Source organism: Achroia grisella, unplaced genomic scaffold (genome assembly GCF_030625045.1).
Source record: "Achroia grisella isolate CSIRO2021 unplaced genomic scaffold, CSIRO_AGI_Agris_v1 utg5936, whole genome shotgun sequence".
Classification (NCBI taxonomy): Eukaryota; Metazoa; Arthropoda; class Insecta; order Lepidoptera; family Pyralidae; genus Achroia; species Achroia grisella.
The window spans coordinates 420843-440784 of record NW_026712956.1 but is presented as its reverse complement, the minus strand read 5'-3'; the positions used below and the strand labels follow the sequence as shown (position 1 = coordinate 440784).

The 19942-nt window shown below is 33.3% G+C and overlaps 2 protein-coding genes across 2 annotated transcripts in view; one reads left to right on the top strand and one right to left on the bottom strand.

Annotated features, from left to right (window-relative positions):
* The first annotated feature begins 7146 nt into the window (after positions 1-7146).
* On the top strand, positions 7147-7914 carry LOC131848827 (uncharacterized). The gene has a single exon (XM_059198770.1). The coding sequence runs from the start codon at positions 7147-7149 to the stop codon at positions 7912-7914; it is 768 nt and encodes a 255-aa protein (XP_059054753.1).
* A 1297-nt stretch (positions 7915-9211) lies between these two features.
* The window catches only part of LOC131848825 (serine proteinase stubble), a 147418-nt gene continuing 136687 nt past the window's right edge, over positions 9212-19942 (bottom strand). Inside the window, exons 4-10 of the mRNA XM_059198768.1 lie at positions 18902-19066; positions 16661-17074; positions 15160-15417; positions 13938-14130; positions 11992-12289; positions 10950-11099; positions 9212-10523 (exon numbers count right to left, since the gene is read on the bottom strand). Coding sequence (XP_059054751.1) covers positions 10386-10523; positions 10950-11099; positions 11992-12289; positions 13938-14130; positions 15160-15417; positions 16661-17074; positions 18902-19066 — 1616 coding nt within the window. The 3' untranslated portion in view covers positions 9212-10385. The remainder of the gene's footprint in view (positions 10524-10949; positions 11100-11991; positions 12290-13937; positions 14131-15159; positions 15418-16660; positions 17075-18901; positions 19067-19942) is intronic.

Here is a 19942-nt window from a genome sequence, read left to right as displayed (position 1 = left end):
GTCTATTAAAATATTTAACCAACTCCCAACTTCTATAAGAACTTTAAATAAGAATAGCCTATTTATAAAATACTTAAAGGATTTACTATGTAAAAAACAATATTATAATGTAAGTGATTATTTGAATGATGTATTTTAGGTTTTATGTAACATTTAATTAATGTATATTACAATGTATAACTGGATGAATAATATTAAATTATATGTTATAACTAGTTATAATAATAGTAATAATAATGTTATATTTGCGTGCCCTAACAGGGTCCATAATGATCGAAAACGTATTATAAACATCTTTCACTGTAATATTATGGAATGCAATAAATATTGAGTACAGTTATTATTTACACAAGTCGCGGTAATTCAAATAGAGTCTACTTTTAAGAATTGTTGTATTCTTAAATGTAGACTCTTATTTGAATTACGCATCTATGCGCTCTATGCGCATCAATCGTGTAAAAATATTGATGTACACCACTGCTGCAGATGATGTCCCAGATAACTCCCAAAAAAAGGCGCTTAATGATGATCTCCATTTCGGCGGTTTGGATTCTACTTTCATCTAAAATCAAACAAAATGGTGCATTCTATTAAAGTATACATTAAAACAAAATATTTAACAAGAGAATGATAAAAATATAGATTTATGAAAAAATAATATTTAAGAAAATATATGAATTACGAAAACGATTACGGATACCTTAGGGACTAATAGTCAGATATAGATATTTATACTATATATGGAAAATAATAATATTGTCTTTGTGGTCACAACACTCACTAAGGCAATCTGCCAGATGTTATGTCTCAAATATAATTATTAAGAGAAATGCTGCCTAAACCCTTTTGTGAATAAGTACACGTAGTTCAATTTCATTACTTCAATTCAATGCCAAACAGGTACGGAATTGAGTAAATTGCTTTGTCGATTCCTATTAATTACATGTTGGCAAGGTTAAGATTTAGTCTAATGTGAGTTTGATTTATTTGACTGTTTTCACTAAATCAGGTACCGTTAGTTCCATTTCTGATTTATTTTGTGTACCAATAAGTAGGCTTAGTATTCACTTATTTGTTATCTAAGTCGTCTTATATCTCCTAAGATATTAGTTGTTATCCCCATAATATCGGCTCGTTAGCCATATCCCCACTTCTTTACTCCGTGGCGTCTTTGATAGCAATGTACTATGTCAGGACCTGACTTAAACTCATGCTCATCTTATCATTCTGCATTGATGCCCCGCCAGCGTGAACCGCTACCACTGGCAGGTGGACCATTCCATTATCATCCATAAAAATAAAACTACCTATCACTTACAGTTTAAGTCTAAAACTAGTGAAAGTAATACAGGTGTCATTAGACTCCTTTATATTATTTACATGACATATTATTATGACGCTGAGTGGGGGTAAAACGGAAACAGGATGTAATGCACCCAGTTTCCGTTTTACCCCAGTTTATCCCGTCTTCCCAATTCAATAAAATTTCATCTGAGTCTACTCTATTCTTCTATGAAACATAAAACCTACAACCATTTATTAAACTATAACGATAATTTAAAGAAGTGCTAAATTGGTCTACTCCTTTTTTATTTTATAGAAAGAATACTATTTTCAAGTACCAATAATCCGCTAACTTCCAGCTATTACGGAGTCACTCGTCCGCGTTCAGTCGCGTCGCTATATCCATTATAATAAAAGTTCATGCACAATCTCGGGCCACGTTTGTTGATAAAGCAACTCGACAATAAACGATACAGACAGAGATAACAATTTTAACAGTCGTTCCAAACGACGGGACTACTCGATATACGTATAATTGACTGTAATATCAATGATAGCACGTACCACTGTATTTGTATGAAATCCTAGTACTAAGAAGTACATTCTAATCCATTCAATCTAATATTATAAATGCGAAAGTGTAACATACACGTAGTGTAATGTTTTAACTGACATATGACATGAAAATAGATTTTATTACGAGGACGGACATTGGTTTACTTTTTTAACTGTATAAATACAGACAGAGTCGCGGCAAATAAGTAGTATTATAAATGATAAAGCGTGTCTATCTGTCTGTTACATTTTAACGACTAATAAGTATTTTTTAATGAAATTTGTACTACATATAATTTGTATTACGAGGATGGATGGGTTAATTTTTATCTAAAAAAATATACGCGGTCGCGTATAACGAAAGAATTATAATAATATATCTTAGAATAATTTACACACCACCATCTACTCCCGAAATAAGCAGAGCTTGTGATAGGGGTACTAGGCAACTGATAAAAATACATTTTTTGTAAATTCGTGCATAATACATTAAAAACAGCCAAACCAATACAAACAATCATGAATACAAATATTTGATCGTGCTAGGAATCGAACCTGCGACATTAAAAGTGTGATAAACCTCTAGACCATCGAGGCTATTAGGGAGGAGATACACATTCAATCACTTCACGAAAACTATTCCAAAACACACACTATGTTTCGAGCATGTAAAGGAAATGAGCAGTTTCCTGGAAAGAAAATGGTGCAATGAAAATCGTAGCCAAGAAATTGTGAATTCGTTCTCAATACAGAATTTAAAATTGGTAGATTCTTCAAAGATGCGATCTAAGCACACTGCTTGTGGGGATCTGTGACTGATCAAATGTGTAGATGCTCTTACTAACCTCTACATAGCCCAGACAAAGGACAAACGGCCAATCGCTCTTGGATATCAGTTGGTGCAAACGTCAAAAGATTAGATATTTATGTAACTGGATTGGCAAACATTCTGGCAGCCCATCTGATGGTAAGTGGTAACCGTCTCCTCAAGTCATGCGTTGACAAAATAAACAAAAAAAAAGAAGTAGCACAAAATAATTTAAATATGATTTTGTCAAAAAATAAATATTATTCCAAGTTTTCTTATCCTTTTCTTCTATATATCATCATTTTAAGGGACGGGGGCAGAACCATGGAAGTCGCAATGTATTTTGTAATGACTATTTACTATATGTTCATTAACGATAATTCTCATATTTGATCCAACTGTCAGATTGTTTGTCATTCCAGTTAGATATTATTAATTTAGTTAATGGGGTCTAATACAAATAATTGTATGGTAAATAGAGGTTTTTATATCTCTCAACGTTTCGACTAAGTTGCTATGATTGTCCAATGAAAGATCGGATTCACGCAGATGATAATTTTAAGCCATGTTACCGATTGAAATTGCGAATATGATTTTCTATTGATTATTTTATTATCCGAAGAATTTGCAAGTTCATCACCACACATATATATATATATATGGACAGCACCGCGGATATATACTCATCATGTACCACATAGTACCTATAATTCCTCGCACGGTACAAACATTTGTGTCCATGAGTATAATTGTTTGTATAGATCTGAGTGTTATCTAAGTGTATTAGGTATGTATTAATTTTAAAAAAATCTGTGTAGTTATATAAATTGCCAAATACCCATAACACAAGCTCTGCTTAGCTTTGGATTAGATGGTACTGTGTAAATGTCCTGAGATATTAATATTATTTTATACTACCTTCCTAGTTTATTTTGATTTAAGTCATTAACCTTTTTGTTACAGTCTATATTTAGAACAGCATATACCACTATACCACATAATATAATAAAGTGGAGAAGACAGTTCAGTGATCCCCATTTCAAAGGATGAAACCTATGTAATAAATCCCTACTGATTGTACATATCTATATTTCCTGGAATGGCAGAAACACAAGGTCATTTACCTTTCTTCTCAATGTGAACATCAAAGAAATATCTCTATATATTCAAATTCAAAATATTATTTACTTGAATAGGCATGTCTGTAATTTCACGACTTCACCGTTGAATAGGGAATTATTTCTCTCGTTAAATGGCATTAAAAACTCACTTCTTTATAAAAATCTAAAGTCATCTCAAAACATATTTTAACTGTTAGGCTGCTGATATATATCGAGCTCGTCCGCGTGATAGTAGTTGTAGTAGTAAACTTGACCAAAATAAGAAAAATCGTTCATCATTCTAGCTTTATAAATGTCTATACTTCCATACGAAATTTCATCTTCCCTTTCAATCCCTTAGAAGCCATGTTTCGCCTTAAAAAGTAGCCTATGTCCTTTTTCAGAGTCTAGACTATCTGTGTACCAAATTTCATTTAAATCGGTTCAGTAGTTTTTGCGTAAAAGCGAGACAGACAAACAGACAGAGTTACTATCGCATTATAATATTAGTAAGGATGTGGATATACAGCCAGTTCGCTCGTCAGGTTCAGAGTTTATAGAAACATTAGTCTCATTCATTTTTTATTTCCTTTAGTCTCATGTCTGGCGGCCCCACTGGAAATCAGCGCTGTGGTATAACTTAGTTATACTGCTACATATATGCTGAATGGGAGTCACAATCAATGTTTCCAGTAGGATTTAACTTTGAAAATAAATATATAGCACAAAAAATATTGTACACCCTACTGATAATAATGTTATGTGGAATAACTGTGTTCTATTATTATATATTTATTACATATTATTATTATTATGAGTATAATAATAAAAGTCAGCACCTGTTAACCTGAATACTAAACGAATGTACATCATTGAATAAATAACATTAAATTCTTTAGCCTCCATAGATTATGTGATGCTGCGGGAATTGTCCATAATTCTTTATTGTTATATATTTTTATTAAAATTTATTTAACTAATTGAGTGTGCAATGATTGGATCAGTAAAATAAATTTAAACAATTATTTATCTATTTATAATAAAATAAAATAAAACAATCACCACCACTATTATTATCATTACTAACAAAATAAACTACAGGTCAAAGATAGTAAAAGTCCATATTAAACGGTAAATGGACTGGATCAATGGGTGAACTGAACCTTATTGCATTTTGTGCCGACCGATCCCGCGAATATCGGTTCTATTTGATTCCAACATAGAATAAATATGGCACGGAATAGCTCTGTGAGCGTAGTTCAGATAGATAAGCTTAATTGAGATCAAGAAATTAGTCTGTCGTTCATCTGTCCTCGTATAACAGAGATCGAAATTATGATGGTCTGAACCGAACTTCGAACCTTATCAGTGCACTTTAGTACTCTTGCAGAAGTTCGCCAACTACGACCAGTAGCATTTGAATAGATAGAAAAAAAAAACAAAAACGACTGACGTTAAGTGAGAAAAAGAGAGAACATTTCCTGAAATCTCGTAACAGTTGATGTAACGGAACATACATATATTGATTAGTATTAATTTCTGCTCGACTACTAAAACACGTAAGACAGAAGTTCAACCCAGACAAATTCATATAAAATCTATCAGGTATATGGTAAGGTTTTTATAAATAAATAATGCTCACATTGGCAACCCTGATTTTATAGCCGTGGCTGTTTTCAAATGACGATATTATAAAAAAGAATTCTTTTTTATGAATTTCATAAATATTTAATTTCTTATGTCTCTTCTGATTTGATATATATCTCAGGTTTTCTGGTATGCTGGTATCCCAATAGCTGTACCTGTAACGAATATATGTACTGCAATTGGATATGTTTCGAATCTTTTTGGACGACTATTACCACTAAATGGTAGGGCATGGTTAACGTAAACCAAACTGAACTTAATTATCAATGTGAAAGTGACATTTGTTCTAAATAGTTGATTCCTTTTATTGGACTGGTAAACAAATTGATACTTCTCAATACTACAATGTCATGTCTACAATGCCAACCAAAACACTAAATTAGAAATAACTGACTCAAAGTGTTATGTCATTCACCCTCAAGGACGTCGACACTGAGCACTGAGCTACCATTTTGTATTGCTGTAGCACACACATGAAAATACACCCCTATTGGTTTAAATAATCTGTATTGTATACTATTTATAATTAAGCATATATGTGTGTACTAAGATTCAAATTTACCACGACGCGTTCTGCTCGGTGCAATAGCGAATGCAAAGAAAGATGTAGGGAGGACTTTGCTTCGCTTTAAGGGTTACGCCAAACGTGACATGGCCACATTTCAAATAGACCACCATGGCTGGGAAAAGCTCGCAACCAATAGATCAGATTGGCGCAAACGCGTAATGGAGGGCCGAAGGGTTTGCGATGATGCCTAGCTTCAAAGGCTTGCTGACAAGAGACGGAAGTGCCACCTAGGCGGCTCAATACAGTCTACTGCCAATAGTTTCCCTTGTCGGGCCTGTGGTAGGCCATGCCGTTATCGTATCGGTTTATACAGCCACGAAAAAAGCTGTTCACGGACCATTACGCTATAAATCGTCTATAATAGCCGCATAGGCCATTATTAAGATTCAAATAAAAATTATTATCTCAGGGCATAGCAAGATAGGATAAGAAAGGTAAGATATAAATTATGCTATAAAATAATTAATAAATATATCTTATTAATTATACATCATATCTTTATTACTATCTATATTAAGGTAGATTGTCCCTATATATAATTTATAATGTACATGAACGCAACTATTCAAGATCATAAATATTGTAGTTCCTACTTCAAAAAAAATTAAAACTACCTACATTATAATATGTTATTGTAGTGTCATATCTTGACAAAAATATAACTTCAACATATATTTCCTTTGGCTTTGTGTTTAGTGTAATGCAGTTCAACATTGACAATAATATAATAATACAATTTATGGATATTCAAGCAGAATCTGCAAATTACGTTATTATAGATACATACGTACGTATTTTAATTATCACTTTATTTTTAATTACGATTAACATGATTGAAACCTTATTTTTATACTTATAAATTTTCAGATTATGAACCTGTGATAATTTTTGTACAATGTATTTACAATTAATGGAAACAAGTTCAAAAATAAAGGATAAAGACAAATAAAATAAAATATATATGAATATCTATACAAATAAACTAAATCAAAATCTGTGAAGAAGGAAGCGTCAAAACAAAGAATTAAAAAGCAATTGGTTTTAATAATTTTATTTATACTAATCTCAAGAAATAATCCTAATTCTAATTCTAATCTATTTATTAATTTTATCATTTACATATTACATATATAAAATAAACTATGGCGACATACTATTCTCAAAACATTACCTATTCAGTTCATATGAATTCATGGAAGCCTTTGGTAACTGCAGCTGTTATTCCAACACCAATGTACAGTTTACCTTTATGTTCTGTACCTGTTATTGTAGATCTTCAGGTTATAAATACATCTGTGTATACTTACACTAATCCAGCTACAGGTTTATCACCATTACTAGCTGAAACATTATTTTCTAAAGCTCCAGTATCTAATTATGCTTACAATGAACCAATAATATATTCTGAAGATCAAGTATTGCTTACTAATTACATAAATAAGAGCAATACAGTAGTATATGAAAATAGTGATGCTGATGAATCTATGAATAATACAATTACAAGTAAAAATATATATATATTAGATCCTCTGGAGGCTTATTTGTCATTACCAAGAGAATTATTTCCACCTGCAAATATGATATTGATTGATCCCAATCCTGTTATTGATGAATTTTGTAAAGTTGATAATATTGTTAATCACGCACCCTGGTTATTAGATTTGGAATTTGGTATACCCAAAGCACCGATTACACGTCCATTGCCTGTTTATAATGTTAAATTTAGTAGCATTAACTGCAAAAATGCTCCTGATGCTATTCATCCAGGATTTGAAAGCTGTTCACCAGAGTTTAGAAAAGTATTATTGTTTTACTACGACTGTATTGTGTCCGTTTGGTATAGAGGTTACATCCAAATGAATTACGATAAATCTGTTGAAAATTTTCAATCGTGGTTACTACTGCCGATGCAATTACTTGGGATGTGCTGGCCATATATTTTGCATACGTAATTAAATTTTGTATATATATTATAATGAAAATTTGCATGATTAAATTAATGATATTAAATTAACTATTAAAAATCATGTTTTCTTTATCTTGCAGTAGACCTATTATAGTATTACTTAAAAAATCTACATAAATATTCAAATTTTTATTAAGGAACCTCTTCGAAATTTAATTTCCAAAACTAAAACTTTTTTATATATAAAATGCAAATTATAGTGGACCGATTTTAAAAACTATTTCACCTAAAGAAAGATACTTTACGCGATGATTGGGCTGACTACATCCTTATCCAATCATACACCACTGGTGGCCTTTGTGGCAACCGCTGATGCATCATCGCGTATTAAAAAAAACATAATTAGAACTTTCCATTTAAACATATCTCTCACAACTCCGCCTCTTTCAATGAAATTATATCAATCTAGCACAGTTAGTGGCAATTTCCCTAATTTTCCCAGACCTCACTACTGACCTGAATTCAGGGTCCCTAATGGCTTGGTCGGAATTTGTGGTTTGACCACCCAACGGGCCTTTAATTCATGTCTATGAACCTAATTCATTGACCGCAATTATTTGTGAGATAGCTGATGTTAAATGAGCCTCTAAATTACTGTAATCTAAAGGCTTACTGGTAATTTAAGAAAACACTGTATTTAGTTATATAACTAAAAATTATAAATATCTTTACCTACTTAGTACTTACCAGATTTAGTATTTAGCAGAGGTATTATTTTGTAAACAGTGTTTTCGTTTATAAAACCAGATTAGGCAGTGAAGTTAGAGAAGACCGAGACAACATTTTCGTCCTCTGTAATGACAAAATATGAGTGGTATCACGGGTGCCACATGATAACGTGATAACCGTAGTGTTATTCATGTAAATAAGTGCTGGTTAATATATACCAACAGATGGGCCCTTTACTTGAAATATATATTTCATTATGAGTGGATATAATCTAATTTTAAAAATTATTCTCATCTTAATTATACTGAATGTTTCATGTGCACCGTGCATCGTATATAGTATCGAGTATCAACACGATGTCTTTACCAGTTTTGGGCACAAAATCATACTTTTTACTTAATTAATCGAAACATTGTGTCTTGCATATTTTACCAAAAATGTATAATTCCTTAAATAAAATATCATAAAATATATTCAGATAACACGAGTCCGTAATTATATTAAATGTTGTAGAGATTTAGTAAGCAAAAAATAAGTTTAAGGAAGAAAATAAAAGACTTTATTAAAAACAAATCAGTTATTTCAATATTTAATCATTAACAAACTTACTGTGCAAACGAACAATATGAAATCAACATCATCATAAACTATCCATTCAAACAAAATCTATATAGAATATACAACAGTCAAACATCACCATTGTGAGCTTTATTTTTCATAATTATTTCACTAAATTCATGAATTAGATGATTTGGTAATTACTGTCACATATTGTCACAGCACCAGTCAATAATTTATACAATTTTACATTAACAACGAAGACGTTTAAAATATAAAAATTACAAAAATTCGGATTACAAAAGTTGCAAAAGAAGGAACTTACAATAATTACAAACATCTCAATTATTTACAATGCAAAACAACATGCGATTGAAACAGATACATAACATATTAATAATACTGTAAAATAAGATACAAAATCTTAATTAAATAAGGCAAGAAAATACGATATAGTATTTACAAAAACAAAAGGAAACATTAATCGCACTACTTAAATATTATCTTACGCAATAACAATTTAGTTTAACGATATTATTAGGGGCCCTATATTACAAATATTTCTTTTTATTTACATAAAATGTCTTGGACGTCGTTTAAAGCGATTAAGGCAATGTAAAATGCTGCATTAAATCATAACCTTGGTATTAAGCAGTCATTGTGAAGGCGTTTATTATTGTTCAAGCCGTGTAATTTACCGTTGTGAAGCTACGTTGGAAATAATACAGAAAATCGCGTAGTAGCGAGTTCTGTTTAGCTTACGGTTGGACAATTTCTTTAAAAACGCCTCAGAAAACGTTGAATTAAATCAACATTTTTGAAGGTAACTTGCACTTAAATTGAGTATTTACTGCAAACATACTCATGTAATGTAGATGTAATAATTATATTACATGAGTATATTTGCGTTGTAGTATTACATTTTAGAATGACTATCGACTAAAAGCATACGTCTGTAATATAAATAACCCAGAAATTAATATAACACTGAATAACTAGTAATTCAGATACACAGTCATATAATATAATAAATAATGTTATAATCTGAGTTCTAACATTAAAAACGAATGCTGTTAGTGAATACTGATTCTAAAATATTAATTACGAACGTAATATTAAATTAGTCGTATTTCTCTTGCGTAGTCGCACTTGATTATCACCCGTCGTCAGTTTAACACATTCGCTTCGTAAACAAACTCATAAATCATGATTATTACGATGTCCAGGTAATTATGAGTTCACTGTCTGTAATATCCAAGGCACAAACTTTGAGATCCTGGTGCAGACACCTGGTAAGTTCGCCTCGCCGCACCCAATTCCCCAACTGATGATGCCAGCGAGGAAATACCTCGAATCTTTTCCTTTTACCTGGAAACATACAGATTCTTTATAACCATATTTAAAACTATAATATTCATTAAAGTATTTTTTGAACGGTTTCTTGTGCAAGTAATGCTTATGGTATAAGTTTATTTTACCATATTTTTTTTATATGTAATTTGAATGCCAACCTATCTGACAGCTACTTGATAGTGAATATCGCCGTCACCTAAATACATAAGGAGCACTACATGACGTTGTCTTGTACTACTCGTGAGGACGCCATTCTAGAGCACTTGTTATAATTTCTACTAATCGTACCATACCACGAAAAGATACCTTAAGCAAGGTGCTTGGCGGCTGAAATTGGCAGATAGAGGTGCCCTGGACATCATAGATGACTATTTACAAAGTCTAAAGTCTCGGTAGATAAAGCTGTACTACTATTACAAAGGATAGGAATATAAAACGTACCTGCAAGGGACCTCCAGAATCTCCCTGACAGGAATCGTGTCCGCCCCGCTCGTGCCCCGCACACAAGAATATATCAGGGATGAACTCATGTCTGCCAGCTCGGAGAAACATCGATTTGCAGCGGTCGTTGGACACTATTGGGACTTGTACCTAAAAAAATATAATTAGTCATTTTAATAAAACGCGAACAAATCATTATATCAAAATGATTAGCAAAAACAATGAACCCTTTTTTAGAAAAATTGCGCGGAGGAGTATGAATTTTTACACACTTATAGATCATATAAAGAAGGTGTGTATAATACTAATATTATATAGTTTAAATTATAATAAAAATAAATTAAATCAATAAAACAACGTTACACACGCTATCATGTATTTGACACACACATACATGCATATATTTACATTTTTGTATATTGTTTGTCTATAATCCTACTGAATGTGACACATAACCATAATTTAATTATTGTCGAATTTCAACCATTGGCCGACCACGAGTATTAGTCAATTAGACAAAATTTAAGTACATCGCTGCCAAGTAATTTTTAAATATAAAAGAACCCACCCCTTTTAAAGTAGATGGCACGATTCTTTCATGATACGGGACCTAAACCTATTTGAACTTAGATAGTTATGAGCGGTTTGCTTCTAGCAACTTTTTTTCGTAATGGAAAAGAAGTTTTCAACGTTCGACTGTAGGAATTATAGGTATTACCATATTACGTGATAAACTTTATCGATTCTTGCTTCTTACTTTATAGTTCCTTACAAGAAATTTATATAATGACATACTATTTATTGAAATAAAGATTATAAAATGTAAATTGCCCAATTCTTCCCAACTGGTTGTATCTTTTAGAACTAAGTCGAAAGAATATTTGTTTATTTTACACTTCACCTAATATACGTTGTATTTTTTATTTTTATCGTTTACCCTTAGTATAATTGTAGGGGCAGTTATATATAAAAGTGTTAAGTTAAGTAACATCTAGATAAGATTATATTAGATTTCACTTTATATCTCTAGAACTGTAATTACCTCTTGTAAAATCGATGGCAATATACCGCCCTCAGACAACCTCCCCCACCCGGTTACCGTGGCATTCTCTCCAACCAGTAGATCATCAGACGCTGGCAGACATATTGGAGAGATGTGAGGGGCGAATTGTACAGGTGCTTCCAACTTGACCAGCGCTAGATCGTACTCGTAAGTGAAGAAATTGTACTTGGGGTGAACAGCTTTCCGAGCCACGCCGCGTTCCACAAACGGATACTGCTCAGAAACAGATGAGAAATCGTATTCCCCGACCCGTATTCTGATTTGTGACGTCAGGAGACTGAAATAAAATTATGACTGATATCATTGAATAATTAAAATAATATAATCTAATTGTAGCCTGTTTTAAGTCGAAATTTCTGATTTCTGCGATACAAGCCTTGAGCTTACTGCAGGGATTGTTAACATATTTTATCTATAATCATTGATGTAAAGTGTAAATAAATAAACAAATTAAATAATTATAATCATAATCCAAAACATTTACACAGCGGTATCTAGTCCCAAGCTATGCCGATTTTGGGTTTTGGGTACTAGACAACTGATGAAAATACGTAAATATCTATTTTTTGTAAACATATACGTATATACTCAGACAAATACAACATTATACTCTAAATACTCATGAATAGAAAATTTTGTACTGTGCGAGAAATCGAACCCGTGACCATTGGAGTTAATACAAAGTCTAAACCGCGAGCGACCTTGGTCCTTTAATATAATATAACTTTCTAGTTATATTAAAGGACAAAGATGCCCTTCTGGGCATCTAAAGAGAGCAGTAAATGTTGCCTATATATGAACATCACAGGGAACAGGGATGAATTAAAGAGAATTAAAGACATATTACGCCGTCCAAATAAGTGAGATAAGGAAGAAGTAGACGATGATGATACATGAAGACATCATCGGTAATCACACCGTCGTGAGAGGACCGTAGTAGAACTAGATACTCTACATGCGTTTATTTCTGAAGACTGCGTCATGCTTCCGAATTTTGTAATTTCACTGCCATATCTCACCATCAAAACAAAATAACAAGCAAGCTGTGACTGCAGGATCAGTTGTGATAGAGGTACCAATACAGAATAAAATATTGTTGGCATTGTAATAAAGACAAACATTCCTTGAATACCATAGTCTGTTAAGAAAAGGCGTTCCAAGATATAATAAATATTGTAGATAATCTATTTACTTGAATACCTTTAGTTGATTCTGGAAACGAACTGGATTCAGGATTAATGCTATAAATATCCACATTCACGACACAAATTTGAAAGCAACTCAATATGTAAAGTTTCATTGATTCAGCGAGGATTGATTTGAAAGTTTATTGAGTCTATGTAACGTAAATAGAGTGTAGCATAAATGAGTGAATTGATTTAGCTAACTGATGTGTAACTATAAGATATTACAGGCACAGTATATCTACAATATAGTAGGCTGATACATTTCCCTTGAGAAGAATAAATAAAAATAGTCTTACATATATTTTAGTCTTTGTTTTTAGATATTATTATTATTGTACATTGTAATAACACGCTTAGCTACTTTTAAATACATATCTAATTTTCCGCAAGCTCAAACAAGTCTTTGTATTTCTTTTTTATTGAAATATATTGATGTTAAAATTGCTACTATTTCTGCACAAAATCTTTAAAATTAATTTCACGACATTAGGTTCTATATTGTAAACTTCAACTATATGTATGTGTATCTGGTTAGAAATTTAACCAAGGTGCTTTTTGGTTACCTGTGATAAAAAAAATAATAATCTGCTGATGCTGTTGCATCTATTGGTAAATCCTATAAATGCAACAGCATCAACAGCTTATTCCTTTTACCTACTACATACTATACTAATAAAATACTACTGCTTTGGTTTAATTAGTAATTTATTATAAGTTGAATCTAAATATTTAACTTACTCGTCAACACAATGGCCTGCTGTAGCTATCCAGCCCTCGTTGATGATGGCGCCGCCACATCGATGGGTGGACGAGAACCCGAAGAATGAGGTCCGTCGCACCGACACCTGCCATGGCCATCGACCAAAGCTGGAATCCTTGCCTCCCATGATTCGCTGCTCCGGTCGTGGCCACATCGCGGTAACGCCACATTCTAGAAATCAAGAATTTAAAGAGTTGGTAATAATAATAACCCTGGCAAATCACGCAGCGTCATTTAGTCCCAAGCTAAGCAGAGCTTGTGTGATGGATACTTTGATATATTTATACATACATAATATACAAATTACAAACATTTACATCTCAAACTACACTCCTAATAAAAACATAAATATAAAATTCTTTTCTAACTCTGCTGAAGCTCTGCTAACTACTACATATGGAGTAACTAAATCTTCTCAATTAAAAAAAAATACAAACATTCATTCTCATGAACAGAAATGCTTACACCGTACAATCTAGCCCACGACTATTGGAAGAAAAGCCGTGTGCTAAACCGCCAGACTACAGCAGAGGCTTCTTTAGGAAAAACATTGACTTTTGAGTTTCAAATGGTAAACTAGTGTAATTTTATATTTGATTCATACTGACTTTACCAACTTTTTAAACCTCTACTCCCCCTTGTGATAAATAATGAAAGTTACGTCAATTTTTAGGTACACGAGCCTTAAAATTCTTCTTTGTGCATAAGCACAGTCCACACCACTGGACATGTCGAAGGGGATTGTTAGTAATGTGGATTAACTACCCCATTGGTAGCAATGTAGCGTCAAGATGTTCTCCGATACAACCGGGCGACCGGGGTGCGTCATTTTATAAACATCCAAAAGAAAACCACTGACACGTATTTCTCACAAGGAGCTGACGATCCTTCTACAACCCAGACCGGAACCAGAATAGAAATCTTAATACAATTTCTCAAAACCCTCATGCATTCTGAATTCAAACTCCTGATAATTATTGTGATAAATTCCAGGTAAATTTACCATGATGGGCTATCTGACCTGACCTTGTTCCATATTACCGTCCTCCACTGGTGCAGTACCAACGAAAACTATTAGAATATGCACAATTCCACTACCATGCATTAAAATAAGTCTTTGACAATAGAACCTTAAGTATATTTAATCTAAGTCTAATTTCGACTAATAGATGATTTAGATAAATTTATATATTCACTTACCCCCGCTACTAGTTGCTGCTGTTGTCTGTATAGGCGAACTCGTAGCATCATCTGTCTTATTTATCATATTAATAGATGGGTCCTTTGGTTTGATATAGTTTTTATGGGGTTTGGTCGTGGTTGTGGTGAATTTCTTGGTCGGTTTCGGTTTCCCGGCTGGCTTCTCCCAGGACGGTCGTGGTTTAGTTATGAACGAAGGTTCTGTTGTTGCTTGCCAGTGTATCGTGTTCAGGTTACTTGGTCTTGACATAAATTGTGCTGGAAAATATAATAATAATCATATTATTGGTTATTCTAATGCCGCCATTACAGAAGAATAGAACATGTTTAAACGTATTATAGAGATGGCAGCTAACTTTTATTCAAATTTTAAGTGTACTAACTAAAATAGCTTCAATCAACCATCGACACTTTCACATCACACATATCATACATCATTCACAACCTCAAACATTTTAATCAAACATGATCATCGTCACCAACATTCCCATACCTCTATCATCAACATTCTCATACCATCATCATATCCATACCATCGTCATCCAAACCACCAACGTCTTTATTTTGCTTTTCGTTTTGTTATTTTGTTTAATCTTTTGTTATTTGTTTTGTTCTTTTATTTCTGTTTTGTGTTGTTTTGATTGTCTTCGTTATTTTTTTGTTTTTGTTTGTTTTTGTTACTTCGTTAATTTTGTCTTATGTTCTCTTATATTAATAATTGTATATATTTCTAAAAATGTATATATCACAATAATTATATCCAAATTACACCTCTACTAAAATCATAACTTCTTAAATCAATATAAACTCTGCTGAAGCGAGCGTAAACCACAGGCGCAAACGCTAAAGCATGGAGTAAACCAAAGAGATTCTCATTAAAAAAAAAAACTAAAATAGCTTTATATTTTTTTATTAAATCAATTATTATTATTATTTATTTGTGGAGTATTAACATAAAACATTCTGTGAAAACTATATTGTCATGATATTACGTAATTTATTATTATTAAATAAATGTATACATTGATAATGTTGACGGGATCATTATAAATTTGGTACTAGTAGGTACCTAAGTATATTTTAAACTACCTACAGTTTAAATACGGTTACGATATGTACAGATATAAAAGTGAAAGCTTTTATTTTAAATGTTATTGTATCTATTTTATTTTTACATAAAATTAATATAATTTTTCTTTCCGAAATTGGGAATATTCTTCTCTTGTACATCAATTTATATGAATAGTAGTCTTACTTTAGACTAAAAGTCTGATTAATAAATAAAATATTCTCATGACTATAATGTCAACAACTAAACTCAAATGCTTTTATTTCACTTTTGATACTATTTAAAGTAATTGAGACAGAAAAAATGTAATCGCGACATCTATTAGATTTTATTAGTACTAAGTTAACATTAGTGACTGTTTAATACCAAAATCAGACAACGTCATCTCTTTGTGTAAAACTAAACTAGTAATATTGAAAATCCTTTACTAACCTGACGATATACTATTTTCAGCGTGTTGTTCAGAGACGGCCATAGGTCGCGCGCCCGGCATTAAGCTAAGACTAGACGAAATCTTGTTGTGGGGACTAGCTTCCATTTCGCTCGGTCTATTTACATTTTGGTACTTATTTACACTGTTATAAGATATTTTATTAACTATATCACTATTTTGTTCGCTACTTGTATCTAAATTGCCTAATGACGGTAAGTGGATTTCTGGCGGCCGGTAGCTGTAGGATGTGGGCGCGCCATCTATTGGCTTGGTCATGAACGACGGCCGTTGTGTTTGCCAGTTCGGCCGCGCTGTGCTTTGTGTTGACGTCTCAGGAGGCTGAGATGATGTACTATGCACACCACTAGATGGCGCATACGACTTCTCTGTAACTATGACCGAACTGGATGTTTCTGAAAAAAAATAGAAGAAATTATTTACTCAAAAATAACATTACACAAACGAAGCCTCTTTACGAATTTTAAAAAACAAAAGTAAACAAATAGTAATACAGCCATGTCTCTTATTATGCTGGATGGATATTACCTATCTACTAATTCAATTACCTCATCCATTATACATTTTAATATAACAATAACCCACGGAGACAATACTGATGGACAATTTACAAATCTTATTCAATGTTCGTAACTTGACCCTATAGTCCAGCCTTCTGGTTATCGCATTAATTTTGATGAATTCAACATAGTAGGCTGACTTGAATTTGAAACGATAATAATCGTAAATGTCGTTTCTTGCTTCACGGGTGTGCCGCGGCGTAGATTTCATCGGGAATCATTAAGCGGGATCCCTATCTCATCATCAACAAAAAACCCTTCGTCACCATAGTAAGATGAACTAGTGACCTTATTTGTAGCAATATACCTTGATATCGATGTTTTATATACCTAGTTGTTGATTTCTCGACCTTTTTTTAATATGATGGGAATGGCAATCAACCTGAATACCCATGTGATTCTATGGTATCCCTTATATGTTATTCCTAAAGACCTGTTATGCCTCCGTACTTAGTAATTTCTCTGCTATATAATAATAATCATAATAATAATCATCTCAGGACATGTATATACATACATATTGTACATAGAAAACACCCAGACCGATACAAACAATTATACTCATGAATACAAATGTTTGTGCCGTACGAGGAATCGAACCAGCGACCATCGGTCGTAAGCGGTGTGCTTGACCGCTAGACCACCGAGGTCGTCATTTTTCACCATATTTCACCATTCAACCGAAATACGACGTAATTTTGTAGGCATGCTGCTGCTGAACTAGGTAAAATACACCCCCTAACGGGTCTAGGTAGCGAACTTTGAAAAAGAGCGATCGCAATAGATCTATGCTAGTCACAGTGCTACAAGTCTTAGTAATAGCTCAAACACCCTGAATTAAAACATTTCATAAAAATCGCTAAAGGTGTTTCAGAGGCGTTTGGTAACAAACACGGCAACACGAGCATTTTATATATTAGATAAATATATGTCTCATGCCAATTGGATTTTTCTACTACTAGCCTGCAAAGTTATAATTGGTAACCTAACATTACAGAAATGTAATGGTCGAGTACCGGAACAGCGTCCTCTGCTTTATCCGGCGCATTTTCCCAAGCAGAAGAGGGACGCCACTACACATCCGTTATTAACGTAGTCCATTCATGCATAAACGAAATATCTGCTTTGGAAAGTATACACTCTATCCAGACTTTCCTGAGGAGATAAAACCATCGGTCTAAAGAATATTCTTCAATTCTTGTCCCTGTAACTTTGAAAAAGGGCGAGCACAATAGATCTACGCAGGTCATGGTGTTATAGGTCTTAGCACCTAACAATAGCCCAAAACCTCCAATAATGGGGGGAAAAGGGATTGTTAGTAATGTGGACTCTCGACCCCATTGCTAGCAATGTACCATGTCAGGTTGACCTCCACGCGGTTCTCCCTGGAAACCATCGTGATAAATTCCAGATGAATTTATCACGATGGGCTAACTTAGCTGACCTCATTCTCATCTTATCATCTTCCACTGACGCCCCGCCAGCGTAAACCGTTAGCGCAGGCGGGTGCACCATTTCATGATAATAGACAAAACAAAAACCTCCGATAATAATACCCGGCGCTAGTCCGATAGTAATATAATTATTTTTCATCTTCCTATTATAGACAACTGGAGACTAATATCTCAAAAATCCTCTCATGATATAGGTACATGAACCAACCTTCGACACTGCCAGCTGGGTCCGGTAGTCGGCAGCACGAGCCGAACATAAAGCCGTCTACACACACGCCGGCGTGCGTGCCTCCCACCCTGTTGCACTCCTGCACCCACATGCACGCACCCTTCGCGCCGCCCGCCACGCAAGACTTGCGGGACATCTGATAACCTGAAATAGAGTATAGTTGTGAATAAAGGGCCTCCACGGTGTAAGGTGGTTAATAGAAGTTAGCACACTGCGTCACTTAAGTAGCCGGTTCACTTCCCACACAAAACAAATTAAATCAAAATATCTTTATTTATGTAGATAGGTAAGCTAATACTGGCTTTTATGATACGTCAAAGTATGACAGGTTAGAGTAGTTTACAGTTAAGAAAAACTGACAAGGTTACAAAAATATAGAATCATTTATTAATTCAATTAGGGAGAATATAGTGACCACCAGCATATGGCATGTCTATTAACTATCGACGTGGAAGTGATGACATATTTGAATACAGGGCACGAGCCTACCGCAGTCTCTTGGAATAATTTGGTTTATTATCGGTATTTCCATTACCCGAGTTTCCATATTTTATTCGGTAAATTAGAATTATTATGAATCCAAAACAGGGTGCGAAGATACCGCCGTTTCTCGAATTTAGATTGTTGCTGTATCCACCAGCGAAGAGTCACTCAGAAATATAAATTGATACATTTTTTATGATGTCAGCAACATTTAAACTCATGTCCTTTTGGCCTAAGTTCGGGTATTAAACCACTGGCCCATAACGCTCTTAATGGTAATAAATGTTAGATTAATAATATAATAAACTAATCTTTTCCAATATTACGTATAAAAGAAAAGAAGTTCTATTACTCATCTCACACGACTATTCAACCACGAAATTGAGCAAATTTCTCCAACAATATGCACATGGTCTTACTCAGATGGATAGACTTATTTATGAGAATAATGACACCTATACATTCCTATTACAGAGATTGATTGTACGGATTTCAGAGCGTTGTATAGCGTTGGATAATAGACGACTCTCGTTACTA